At 34.5% G+C, this 14,126-nt stretch overlaps 1 protein-coding gene across 2 annotated transcripts in view; it reads right to left on the reverse strand.

Moving 5' to 3' along the window:
* Positions 1–14,126, reverse strand: part of NAMPT (nicotinamide phosphoribosyltransferase) — a 37,157-nt gene that overhangs the window by 2,291 nt on the left and 20,740 nt on the right. For both annotated transcript variants that reach the window (XM_076006522.1, XM_012746431.2), the window contains 4 exons: positions 9,682–9,907; positions 8,195–8,314; positions 3,966–4,106; positions 1,844–1,978 (listed from right to left, as the gene is read on the reverse strand). In XM_076006522.1, the coding sequence (XP_075862637.1) occupies positions 1,844–1,978; positions 3,966–4,106; positions 8,195–8,314; positions 9,682–9,907 (622 nt within the window). The remainder of the gene's footprint in view (positions 1–1,843; positions 1,979–3,965; positions 4,107–8,194; positions 8,315–9,681; positions 9,908–14,126) is intronic.

A 14,126-nucleotide genomic window follows, 5' to 3' on the forward strand; every position in this document is an offset into this window, starting at 1 on the left:
GTCACCAGGAGAACTATGACTGCCACTGATAATCAACACTGACATGCAGCAAGGAAAGCCTGCTAAACCATTCCTAGTTGCAGGTCAACAAACACACTCTACACTGATTAAACCTATATCCTGGACATTTAATAAATTTGCTAGGCACTAAATTCTGGCTTAAAAAATCCACAAAACAAAAGCCAAACCCCAAACCAACAAAAACAGGTATTATTTCTTGACTAAGGCAGAGTGACTGAATGAAAGACTGTGTATACTCCAAAAGTCGCTGATAAAGGTAATCCACTTCATCTATACAAAGTAACGAAGACAGATTAAGGGAGTTAGGACTAAATTCCTTTTGGGTCCGGTAAAGCCATGCCTATCTTAATAAGGTTATCTGGCTCTAGCTTCTCTTTGAAAAATCCATAGACATAATCTCAATTTTCTATCTAGTCAGAAGACTGAGGTGCATAATACAATGCCCAATATATTTGTCATTGTGTTGCTTCAAATCACACTGCCCCAGCTGTAGCATTTTCTTCCATAAATTTAAATATAACCTATCAGGGAAGGCTGGTTCGTATTCCTAAATCAAAATACCTAGATGATTATAAATTGATTAGTGTTTTGAATGTTCTAGTGTATTACCACATACTCTTAAAATTGATGTCTTTTTAAAATAAGTTTTTACTTTTATAGTCTAAGTGACTTTTAGTTCATCTGAGATAAACTAATTCAGCAAAATCTCACTAGATGCAAGAGTTAAGAGAGGCTTGCTCAAAGAATCGCCTAACAGGCTATATAAAGGGATCTAATTCTAAAAGTTTGAGTTATGAATTTATATATTTTTCATTAAATATAACAAAAAAGGTATTTAATCAATTCTGGCTCAAAACCTTAAAAAATGATAAAAGTAACATAACAGTAAATTTGACATTATAAAGAATCAAAATAGAAAATAATAAATTAGTGTTTGTTTAGTGTAAACTTTTCTGAGATTATGAACATTCATGAGTAGTTTCCTTCCAAAACTGAGTTTTCTTCAATCCAGTGGCTTAAAAACCAAAAATGTTATAACTTGAGTTCATGAACATAAATGTACTTTTGTACATTTATATTAGATTAAATCACATGGACTACTTTAGCATACTACCATTTTTTTCAATTTGGTTGACTAGAATCAGAAAACTTGGTTAAGTTGAGGTTTCACTATTTATAAATTATGTAATCTGAACCAAGTCACCCTGTTTTCACATTTTACACTATTAAGATAGTATCATTTACTTTTAGCCCATAGGATTACTATGAAAATTAAATGAGACTAAAGAAAAACATCTGAACTGGACACTATTAAATTAAGGAAAACAAACAGAATTACCTTCAACATTTTAGAATCTGAATAGCCCCTCTACTATTTATTAAAATTACCAAAATTTTACTATAACACAGCTAGAAGTCTAAGAACAGCATCCGTTTAAGTATTCTTAACTATGACTTTTCAGAAATGATCCACTGCTAATTGACAGCAAAATTAAGATCAAGTATAATACAGAAGTTTGTTGAAGGTCAACAATCACTCCTATACTGACCACAATATAAAAAAAAAAAAAAACTTTCACTTTTTTTGAATGTTATAAAACATGTATACACAAACTTTGGATTTATGACCTAGCTACTTGTTTTTCATCTTATTTTGGTAAGCCAGGTCAGCAACTGTACATTTCATAATAAAACTACTTTGTCCTGCAGAAAAATTATTCTAAAAAGAATTTAAAAGTAAAATACAACATAAAAACCTTTCTTATTAATTTGGAGAGCCAACCTACTATTGTTAAAAAAAACAATCAGCATAAATACATACATGACCATATTCTTCAAGGTCACCTTTTCCTTCTTCAAGTGTAACAAAGTTCCCTGTTGGCGTCCTATGTAAAGACAATCGGCCCTTTTTGGACCTTTTGTTGGGATCAGCAACTGGGTCCTTGAAGACATTAACCTAAAATTCAAATTAAGAAAGTTAGAGAAATAGACTAATCATCAGAAATCTCCAAACTCTCATTTACAAAAAAGTATAAACATGATTTACGTGTAAGTTTTTTTTTTTTTTTTTTTTTGAGACAGAGTCTCGCTTTGTTGCCTAGGCTAGAGTGAGTGCCGTGGCGTCAGCCTAGCTCATAGCAACCTCAAACTCCTGGGCTCAAGCAATCCTCCTGCCTCAGCCTCCTGAGTAGCTGGGACTACAGGCATGAGCCACCATGCCCGGCTCATTTTTTCTATGTATATTAGTTGGCCAATTAGTTTCTTTCTATTTATAGTAGAGACAGGGTCTCGCTCTTGCTCAGGCTGGTTTCGAACTCCTGACCTCGAGCAATCCGCCTGCCTCGGCCTCCCAGAGAGCTAGGATTACAGGCGTGAGCCACCGCGCCCGGCCTTACGTGTAAGTTTTAAGACACTTAGTAAGTATAACGAAATAATCTCTTCCGGCTTTTAGAAACATAACTTTTCAGCAAGTTTTGATGGACAGTCTGTTATGAAAAAAGGTAGAAATGGAACCCAAATCTTGGATATCCTTTTTTACCAATGACAAATACCTAACACTCCATTTTTTGGAAGTCTTTGAGTATTCTAACATATGACCTTAAGGTATTTCCTTTAATAATATAAACTGCCTCTAAACTGATACATGCTATTAAAAAACCCAACTATGCCAAAACTATGTGTGTGTGTGTGTGTGTGTATATATATATATGTATATATATATAAAAAAATCTTTAGAGTGGGAACTAGGATATTACTAAGGTGAAGGCTTTCTTAACTTGTAACTTTTTCTTTTGTTACTTTTTACTTTACTCTGTTATTGTCAGAAGAAACTTAAAAGTAAAAGACCAAAAACAGCAAAAAACTTAAGAGTACCTCAAGAGAGCAAAATGTTTGTTTCAGGATCAGAAAGATAGGAGGCAAAACATAATTGAAGCAATTAACAATGGCAGTGGAATAAGAGCAAAAATGAGTCAATCCCAGAACACTCCAAGGAAAGATGAAAGACAGTAAAGCAGGGAACCAACTTACATGTTTTTAGGGGTTTTTGGCATCCTCCCACCTCTGCACTTTGCTCCACAGACTCCCCTGCTCTCAAGAGACTATGGAGGAGCTAGAGGGATAGTTGTTTAGCTATGTACCTGCTCCAGGGCCGCTGGAACATAATTCTGGTACCACAATTCAAACTTCATATTCTACTTTTCTAAAACTGTTTTGATAGGGATTGTATTACATACTTGCTTACTGTTTTGTTTTTTTTTTTTTTTTTGAGACAGAGTCTCACTTTGTTGCCCAGGCTAGAGTGAGTGCCGTGGTGTCAGCCTAGCTCACAGCAACCACAAATTCCTGGGCTCAAGCGATCCTACTGCCTCAGCTTCCTGAGTAGCTGGGACTACAGGCATGCACCACCATGCCCGGCTAATTTTTTCTATATATATTAGTTAGCTAATTAATTTCTTTCTATTTATAGCAGAGATGGGGTCTCGCTCTTGCTCAGGCTAGTTTTGAACGAACTCCTGCTCTCGAGTGATCCACCCGCTTCGGCCTCCCAGACAGCTAGGATTACAGGCGTGAGCCACCGCGCCCAGCCTTGCTTACTGTTAATATACGCTGGCTAGGCTGTTGACATTCCTACTCAAATATGGTCAACTCTTTGATCCAAAGGTATATTCTGAAGCCATGGGAAATGACTGACCTGTATTATCTCTCTTACATAATCTTTCACTTTATTTTTCCTCCTTTTTCCAAGTCTTTTTTTCCTTCTTAATCATGTTATTACTTAATATCTTTCTTTTCCTTGTTTTTGAGACAAGGTCAGTAGTACCTGACAACATACTAACAGCTAAGACCATATTATCCTTTGACTATTGCACTCAATAACCACAGTCTACCTAGATACATAAAGAAGGTCCTAAAACAGAAGGAGTAAAAGTTGAAGGACATACCCCAAGGCCATTGGTTACAACATAACTACACTTGAAGGAACAATTCAAGAGATCTCTTGTTAACTTTTGTAGCAAAGCTCCACCAGAACCAAAGGCAACATTTTCAATACTCCACTTATTCTGTTTCATGCCTCCTACAATCTAGAAGATAAAAGAAAAACAAAACCTAAGTAATTTGGAAGACAATGAGAGAGAGAATTTTCAAAGGGCAATACAGATGAATGAAGCATCTAATAGATGTTTTATAACAGTCAATAATTAGATAAGAAAAAGGCCTAGACAAAGTTATATCCCACATTTTCTTTCTAAAGACCTACTTACCCCAGAAAGACAGACTGAGATAGATATGTTTAGGAGGAGATTTCATTCAGTTTCTGAATCTGTGTTGTTGTCATTATGGTTGTGGTTAGGGTAAGGGGAATAAAGGAAATGAGAGGAAGTGAGAAAAAATTGGCCATGGATGTCTAAGGTGACTTGAGTCGACTTCTCTTATGTACCTACTTGAGTTATTACCCAGATGCCAGCAGCACAAGCAATGGGACCCAAACATTTACACCAAGTCATTAGACTCTAGGAATGATTCTTATTATCGTTAGTAAATCACAATACATCACATTATTACATGTGTCATATATAACATATATAATGGGACATGGTAAAGTCAATAGATATTAGTGGCAAAAGACTATAAAATACTCTCTCCTACATAACAATTGAGATATTGGTAGAGTCATTCTACCCTGGCTGGTGCTCCAATGCCATAAACAAAATTATGGACAGATGTTCTGAAGGTTAAGATTTATCACTGGATCATTTTTGGAAGAATGATTATCGACAAGCCAGCAGAGCAACCTGCATGAACAGTTCTGACAGCTAAAATAGTTGTTTCAAAGGACGTATAATTTCAAAACTACGTTTGTTTTTTACCAATGTAATTTGTATTCTTTCTCTTTTTTTTTGGAGATCAAAGATAATTTATTGCAGCAATAGCAATAGGCAAAGTATCAACATTTTTGCATTGGTTTTTGAGTCCCAGTTCCCACAGTGCAATATGAAGAGGGCCAAATGACACCTGCACATGAAGTGGGTTAAATGGGTTGCATTATAGAGGGAGTGTATAGAAGCTTTTGTTTTTTAAAATTTTGTAATCTTTTTTTAAATTTCAGAATATTACAGGGTAAAAAACATTTAAGTTACATATATTGTCATTGCACCATCTGATTCAGAGCTACAAGCATGCCCATCCCCCATATAGCGCATACTGTACCCATTAGATGTGGACATACCCATTCCCTCTTTCCCCCCTCCCACCTGCCTGACACCTGATGAATGTTACTTCCATATGGGCACATAAGTATTGATCAATGAGTACCAATTTGATGGTGAGTCTACGTGGTGTTTATTTTTCCATTCTTGTGGTACTTCACTTAGGAGAGAATGGGCTCCAGCTCCATCCAGGATTATACAAGAGGTGTTAGTTCACCTTTTTTTTTTTTTTTTTTTTTTGTGGCTGAGCAGTACTCCATGCTATACATATACCACATTTTATTAATCCACTCATGTACTGATGGGCACTTGGGTTGTTTCCACATCTTTGCAATTGTGAATTGTGCTGCTAAAACAGTCTAGTACAGATGTCTTTATTATAGAATGTCTTGTTCTTTTGGGTAGATGCCCAGTAGTGGAATTGCTATATCAAATGGTAGGTCTACTTCTTTGAGATATCTCCATATTACTTTCCATAGAGGTTGTATTAGTTTGCAGTCCTACCAGCAGTGTATGAGTGTTCCTATCTCCACACATCCACACCAACATTTGTTGTTTTGGAACTTTTTGATAAAAGCCATTCCCACTGCAGTTAAGTGATATTTCATTGTAGTTTTGATTTGCATTTCCCTGATGATTAGAAATGTTAAGCATTTTTCCGTATGTTTCTTGGCCATTAGTCTTTTTTTGAAAAGTTTCTGTTTGTGTCCTTTGTCCACTTTTCAATGGGTTTTTAAATTTTTTTTTTGTTGATTTTCCTGAGTTCTATATAGATCCTAGTTATCAGCCCTTTATCAGATATATAGCATGCAAATATTTTCTCCCATTCTGTAGGTTGTTTATTTGCCCTAGCGATAGCTTCTCTGGCTATACAGAAGCTTTTTAATTTGATCAGGTCCCATTTATTTATTTTTGTTGATACTGTGATTGCTTTTGGGGTCTTCTTTATAAACTCTTTGCCTAGGCCGATGTCTATAAGAGTTTTTCCAACATTTTCTTCTAGAATTCTCAGGGTTTCATGCCTTAGGTTTGTATTTCTTTCTCCTAAGTAGGGTTTATTTACCTTGCATCTGCCTTCTTATTTAACACACTCAATCACTTTTATGATAGAAGACAGCAAGTCAAATGTACTAAGTATTCCTTTAATTTCATGAGAATAGCCAAAAGGAAAATCTACTCCAACCCTTTAAATGTGCCACTCCAGTGAACACACAAATGATAAAGCAAAACATCCCTATAGCTCCAAACCAGCACTTGCTTTTCACTTCGCACTTTTACGTTAGGGAGATGGCTTCTTTTTTTAAACCTCATGAACCAACCTCTCCTAGCTTCCAACTTTTCTTCTGCAGCTTCCATACCTCTCTCACCCTTCACAGAATTGAAGAGAGTTAGGGCTTTTCTCTGGATTGGCTTTGGCTTAAGAGACTGTTGTGGCTGGTTTGATCATCTATCCAGATCGCTAAAACTTTCTTCTTATCAGCAATAGGGATGTTTTGCTTTATCATTTGTGTGTTCACTGAAGTGGCACATTTAATTTCCTTGAAGAACTTTTCCTTCGCATTCACAGTTTGGCTAGCTGGTTCTTTAGGTATCTCAAGCTTTCAACATGCCTTCCTCACTAAGCTTAATCATTTCTAGCTTTGATTTAAAGTGAGAACTTGCATCTTTTCCATTCACTTGAACATTTATAGAGGCCACTGTAGGGTTAACCCTTTGCACTTGCTTGCTTTTTTCTCGATTCCTTTATTCTACTGGGGATTTAATTTTTTAAATACCCCAGATTTTACAAAGTGCAGCAGTAGAATAAAAAACTGGAGTTTCTTTTCATACAAACTAATTTATTTGGATTTTTTTATATTTCAAATTATTGATACATTCAAAGAGTAATTTTAATCTCTATAATTTTTGTTAACCATGTCAAGTCACACTCGACATCCGAGTACAAAGGATTAACTGGCTTAATTTCAATATTGTTGTGTCTCAGGGGATAGGGAGGCTTGAGGAGAGGGAGAGAGATGGAGGAATGGGCAGTTGGTGGAATAGGCAGAACACACAACATGTATCAAATTAAGTTCACCCTCTTATCTGGGTGCAGTTTGTTGTGCCTCAAACCAATTGCAATAGTAACATCAAAGATCACTGATCAAAGATCACCATAGCAGATATAATAATAAAGTTGAAATATTGCAAGAATTACCAAAATGTGACAAGAGACATGAAGTGAATACATGCTGTTGAAAAAAAAATGGCATGGATAGACTTGCTTGATGCAGGGTTGCCACAAACCTTCAATTTGTTAAAAACAAACAAAACCAAAAAATAAAAAAAACCACAAACTATCTGTGAAGCACAATAAAACGAGGTTTGCCTGTGTAACACTTATACTATTTAGTTAAATCTAATAACAGTGATGATAGTCAATGCTTAATTTAGAAGAGATGACAAGCCATTCTAAAATTTCTGAAAAAGCACCCATTACTAACATTTAAGTTTTACATTGTTAGAAAACATAAAGCTCAATTCTTTTTTTTTTAGTTTATAAAGAAAAGAGGTTTATTTAGCTGACAGTTCTGCAGGCTGGGAAGTTCACAGGTCATGTGTTAGCATATTAAAGCTCAATTCTATTAAAACTCAGACCTATATGAGCAGAGTCAAGATTTTCTGTTTTATATTAGAAGGGACATTCCTTGACTGACATGTTCTTCTTTCATAGCGATACTTCTTTAGATTCATCATTCATCACGGCCAATGAGAGCTACAAGAGTAAGTATGGTTTGGCTGGTATACATCTTAAACTATTATTATTTTTAAACTTTAAGCAATGCACAGAAGACATATACCAACATAAACATTTATGAAAAGACTCACAACTGTATTTAAATTAGTAATGTGTTGTTTATCAAAGTAACATAAAAGAGCTTAATTATAAACAATGCCTAAAACGCTGAATATAAAACACATACCTCTTGTAAGGTATTAATATCTACTCCATCCCCTTGAATGACTCTAAGATAAGGTGGCAGCAACTTGTAGCCCTTTGAGTTTTCAGTAATAGGAAACTTCTTACCTAAAATATCCAAAACCTGTATGAAAAAATACACATGCAACGTAATTAACTAAAACTGAAAACAAGTATGAGAACTTTCCAAAGTTAAAAAAAAATGATTTTGCTTTGTGCTAGAGAATCTTGAGACTATAAAACTACTTAAAAATTTTTATAGCACTATGTATATGCCTTCTAAAATTTGGTCCCAACCCCTTTTAATCACATTAGAAACAAGCATGCTATTTCCTATTGAGTCAATTTATACCACAAAGTGGCTCAAAGTAAGTTTTTTCCCCTCACATCTTTCAAATTATATAGATTCAGAAGAAAAATTCTTAATATGAGGAGATTAAACAAATATAATATTTTTAAGAAGTATATAAAGCATTATTTAACTTATAGATTATACTTTTGACTTAGATTTATTCTGCTTATGCAAAATAATTTTGTTTGGTTTAATTTTGTCTGACATAACTCGAATATAAACCCATTTGAATCACAAAGTTCAGAGAAACTGTGATAGGCAGAGAAAGCTGTGAATGAAGCATACAGAACTCATAGTTTCTCTCAAGTTCTCCTTTGCTCTTATTAAAGCCAAACTGCATAATTTGCAAACCATCTTAATCATTAACTACTGAAAGTTTTGCACACAGATTTAATATTTCTTGGACAGCTTGGTCAGAGACACAACAGACCTACAACACACATTCTTCCCCCACAACAAATACGTTCTTTTCCTAAATAGATTAAAGATTCTAACAATGAGCAAATTCCATATTGATGAATCAGTTTGCAGAGATTAAATGACACATCTTACTTATATAAAGTACCTATCATAGTATTGTTCTTATAGTAGGCATCAAATAACCCTGCTTTTATTATTGCTTTTGAAGAAAGCACTCTGAAATTCACTTGTAACACTGCTACATTAAGATTCAACAGTATCTCTGTAGAACCATTACTAGAAAAGTATTTTTGAATTATTTTTACTCCACATTACCCTGCAAATATTTCTTCTGCACTAACAACTTCAAAGGTCTAGTAATGACTTGTGATAAAAGAAAAGAACAAACCACAAGTAGATTTGGTGCCCAAATCACTGGAATAATTAAAATGGCAATGCTGTTAATTAAATCTGAAGGTAAGCTGGAAAGAAAATATCTATTCAACAGTACATGATCGTCTAATGAGAGCACATAAATAACCCATAATTCTCTGTATTCTTTCTCTGCTATTAACATGTGACCTTGGGCAAATCTATTACTCTCTCTGGGCTGCAACTATGAAATAACAGAAGTGGTCCAGACAGCTCTGAGATGGTGTGTGTATAAATGAAATTAAAAGCAGTGTTGATGCAGACGGTCTACAGGCATTTTAATTACCAAGTTGCATATTAAAATTTACCTTTAATACTGTGTCAAGAGGGTTTCCAGAATCAGGTCTGATTATTAGTGGTGCCTCTGTACTTCTTGATACTATTAAATGTCTTAGATCTTCACCCCATATTTTCTCACAGGCATTATAAATGTCGTAGCTATCGCTGACCACAGATACAGGCACTGATGAAAACTGCGTTACTATATGTTCAAAAGCATCTTTTTCATGGTCTTTCCCCCAAGCTGTTATGGTACTAGAAAACAAAATGAAAATACAGATTTACTTAAGCAGACACATCTATTCCTGAATCACTGTTAATCGTATCTCATGTTTACTATAATCTTATCTCATGTTTACTATACTAAATTGTTAACATCACAGAGAAGGTGAGTGAGTTAGTTTAATGAATGTACATAATAAAGCAAAGGAAATATTTGGGTCAAGCACCCCCTAGAAATTAGTTTATAAGCAACCTTAATCTTCTTCAATAGTTATTAAGTTATTTAGCTCTAAAGTCCTTATGTCATATTTAACCAATTATAAACTTTTATGTTTTGTATTCCTGAATCTATTGATTTTCAACCGTGAACTAAAAAGCACTTGCTGAATGCCCTCTATACTTTATGTCAACATGTTAGAAAGAATGAATACATACTCTTATTAGTTAGTTAGGCAATGCAAGCACTTGGCTCCCTTCTGTAAAATTTGCAAAACCAGATACCAATAATATTAGGGATATATATTTTGTCTTTATTCTTTCAAAATTTTACACTTAGAGGCAATTACTTAGACAATTAATTATACTATACTATGCATATATATAGTCAACTCTTTATCTATATCTTCAAATGACCAATAACAGGCATTTATTTCATTTATAGATTACTACAAATTAATATATACCCAGGGAATAAGAATTTTAATATTTAGTTTAAGCAAAATATAATTAAGGATGGGAAATAAAGTGTGAGAGTTTCTATTAGGCAAGAAAGGCTAGATTGATTTTTGCAATGTTCTCAATACTGATTCTTCTTATTGGATAGATTCATATTTGACATGTAATTACAGGTTGATTATCCCTCATCAGAAATGCTTGGGACCAGAAGTGTTCCAAATTTAAAATTTTTCCGGATTTGGAATATTTGCATTATACTTATCAGTTGAGTATCCCAAATCTGAAAAGCTCATTTTTTTTTTTTTTTTTTTTTTTTTTGAGACAGAGTCTCACTTTGTTGCCCGGGCTAGAGTGAGTGCCGTGGCGTCAGCCTAGCTCACAGCAACCTCAAACTCCTGGGCTCGAGTGATCCTTCTGCCTCAGCCTCCCGGGTAGCTGGGACTACAGGCATGCGCCACCATGCCCGGCTAATTTTATATATATATCAGTTGGCCAATTAATTTCTTTCTATTTATAGTAGAGACGGGGTCTCGCTCAGGCTGGTTTTGAACTCCTGACCTTGAGCAATCCGCCCGCCTCGGCCTCCCAAGAGCTAGGATTACAGGCGTGAGCCACAGCGCCCGGCCTCATTTTCTTAAATGTTCTAATGAACACTTCCTTTGAGCAAAGTTTCAGATTTTGGAATATTTCAGATTTGGGATGCGCAACCCGTATATTTGTTGGAAAATTAATATATAACAAAGTACATTTTAAAATTTTTAAACAATTTAACAATGAATTTGAAAATCATTACCATTTCCTTATGCCAAGCAACTTTTCATTCTCCCTAATTTTCTAGTTTTTGCCTCTACCTGTACTCTTCAGTAAAATAAAAAGACAGCTTATTCACTTATTATAAAGGTATAAGGCTTAACTCAAAACTGTTTGAAGAGTTGTACTAATTTATGTCTTCAATTGTCATTTTATGCAACAAGTTTTTTCCTAAAGGACTGGAACAAACATCTTTGCCTATACTATCAAAGGTATGCTGGGTGTAGCTGAGCATGTACACTTCAGGTTTTTATAAAGATCTAGTTACTTAGAGACTACCCTTATCCAAAACAAACAGGGCCTACTGATATAAAACTCATCTAATTGTGAACACTCTTCTATAACGACAGAGGCAGCCAGTAGCTGTGAGGTCAATTCTCTACTTCATGCAAGGATCTGCAGGCTAAATGGAAAGTTAAATTATGGATAAAGAGAAGCCCCTTTGTCATATTCAGAATTGCTACTGTTTTGTTTATAAGGAAGAGTATGAAGCTTAATCAATACCAACACTAGAGAACTTTATAACCTAAGAATGAACTTCTACAGTTAGTGGTCATTGCTTAAGCAGTTATTATTTACTAAAGTTGTTATCAATATAGTCACCTAACTCTGCTACTTGTATCATGCCTACCAAACTTACTTATCAACTTTTAGTTTGTATCTTACTTGGTTTTCTCCATGCCATCTGAACTTTCCTGAAACTTTCTTTCCTTTCACTTCAATGACATCTCCATGTTTCATTTTTCTTTATACTATTTTCTATGATTCCTCTTCAGTCTCTTCCAGATGCTGTGTTCTCCTCTTTCAATCTAACTTTGCCAAATGGCAATACTTCTCATAGCTCTGCCCTGGGCACTTGTCTCCCTCTTGAATACCTCCCTGTGTGAAAGTCTCAAAGCTTTCCAAAAAACCACTCTGGTGGTGAGAGTTTCCAATATCTGTATCTGAGCTCATGTTTTTCTTCTGGGCTCCAGATGTATCTTATTAGATAGGAAGTAGGCAGAATATCTTTATCTCATCATCTCATAGACAATTCCTATAGCACTCTCTACATAATACAATCCTAACATCTATTCTTCTAGTACACTATTTTGTATATGAAGATCTTAACTGTTCAATGAATTCCACCCATGCTAATAATCCCAATTTTAAGCACCAAATTAAATTTGATATCTTTCCAAAGTTTGAGACAAAAAGGTTATGCAATTAAATATTCTAGGTCCAGATTCATATATTCTTTAAGAAGATATTTATAATAATAATGGTAAAGCTCTACATTTATAGAGTTCTTTTATTTTAAAGTTATTTTAGATGTTAGCTCATTTATCCTCAATGACCTTCTGATATTGTGTCCTCCTTTTGTTTTGCTGGAGGGAAGAACTGAAAAACAGAGAGATAAAGTGACGAGCTCAAGGCCACTAACCATGTCAGCTGTAAAGTCACTCAGCATTCCCAACTTTCAGTCCAGTGCTCTTTTCACCATACTAAGCTATTTTTAAAATATTGACTGCCACACTAGAAAAAAATTTTTCTTGGGGCCACAGGGTTTTATTATGAAAACAATAAAAACTTCAAAAACAAAATGATCCTTTCTAATTTAATGAAAAATGAAATGTACTGACTTCTATTCATTTAATCCATGTTTTTAGAATTAATTTGTCAATATTAATTGTAACAATAAGAATATCAACAAGTAAGATTTTCACAAACCAACTGCAGCGTTTTGCCCAGGTTTTGCTTCACAAGGCCCTGGGCTCAAAACTAGCATGAGTTAAATAAAACTCACATTGATTGCAGTTAATTTGTTAAAAGATGTTTCTATTAAGAACATCTGAAGCATTCTCATATATTACAGAGTCAAACTTACAAATGTAGTAAATATGAGACTATAAAAATAAAATGGATTTTTACTCTGTATCCACATACAGCATCCTTTTCATTTTAACATGAAAGCCGTAAAGAAGATAATATTCTTATTCTCAGATTTACGGTATACTTATGACACTACTTTGAAACAAAACCATCAGTAAAGAATCTAATATGTACATACTACATTAGATTTTTAAAAGATGTATATACACCTAAGTCCAAAATAAAAATATTCTAACTCTAAAACTTTTATCTGATAATGACACCTTGACTTTTCCAGTTCAGAAGTCCTGAAACTTGTATGTAAAATGTTCAACAAGGCCTCACTAATATGACATTGCTCATAAATGTTAGTTGAATCTACTCTTTACTGAGCCCTAAGTTTCAGCAATTTTATCTCCCAAGCCACTGCTCATGTTTATCTACTTCTTTCCATTCATTTGGCCACTTGGTTCTGAATTTCATACTGTAAGACTGCTGCAATCGCTTTCCAGAAAGCCTAATTTCTGGTTTTTCTTTTTTTTCAATCCACAGGATATCCGATTATCAAAATAATCTCCTAAAATACTTCTCTAATAATATCACTTCTTTGCTTAAAAACTTCAGTGCCTACTCCCATTTGAAAATGCCAAAGAATAATCTAGCATGATGTGTACATAGTTAAACATACAATGTCAAAATAAATTCGAGGGCCTTTACTAAGCTTAACCTGTCTTGTGGTCTACCCTGTGTTCCCTAAGAAATCTGTTTCAGCCCTTATTCCCTAAACACATTCACACTCTCCTCTTTCATTCTTGTTCTTTTATCACAATGCTCAATACATGGTAAGGCGGCAATAAATATTTACTCAGAGAATCGCCCAATGTTAGCCACTGAATTTTACTGTTCCTTCAAGAAG

Source organism: Microcebus murinus, chromosome 9 (assembly GCF_040939455.1).
Source record: "Microcebus murinus isolate Inina chromosome 9, M.murinus_Inina_mat1.0, whole genome shotgun sequence".
In the NCBI taxonomy this organism is placed as follows: Eukaryota; Metazoa; Chordata; class Mammalia; order Primates; family Cheirogaleidae; genus Microcebus; species Microcebus murinus.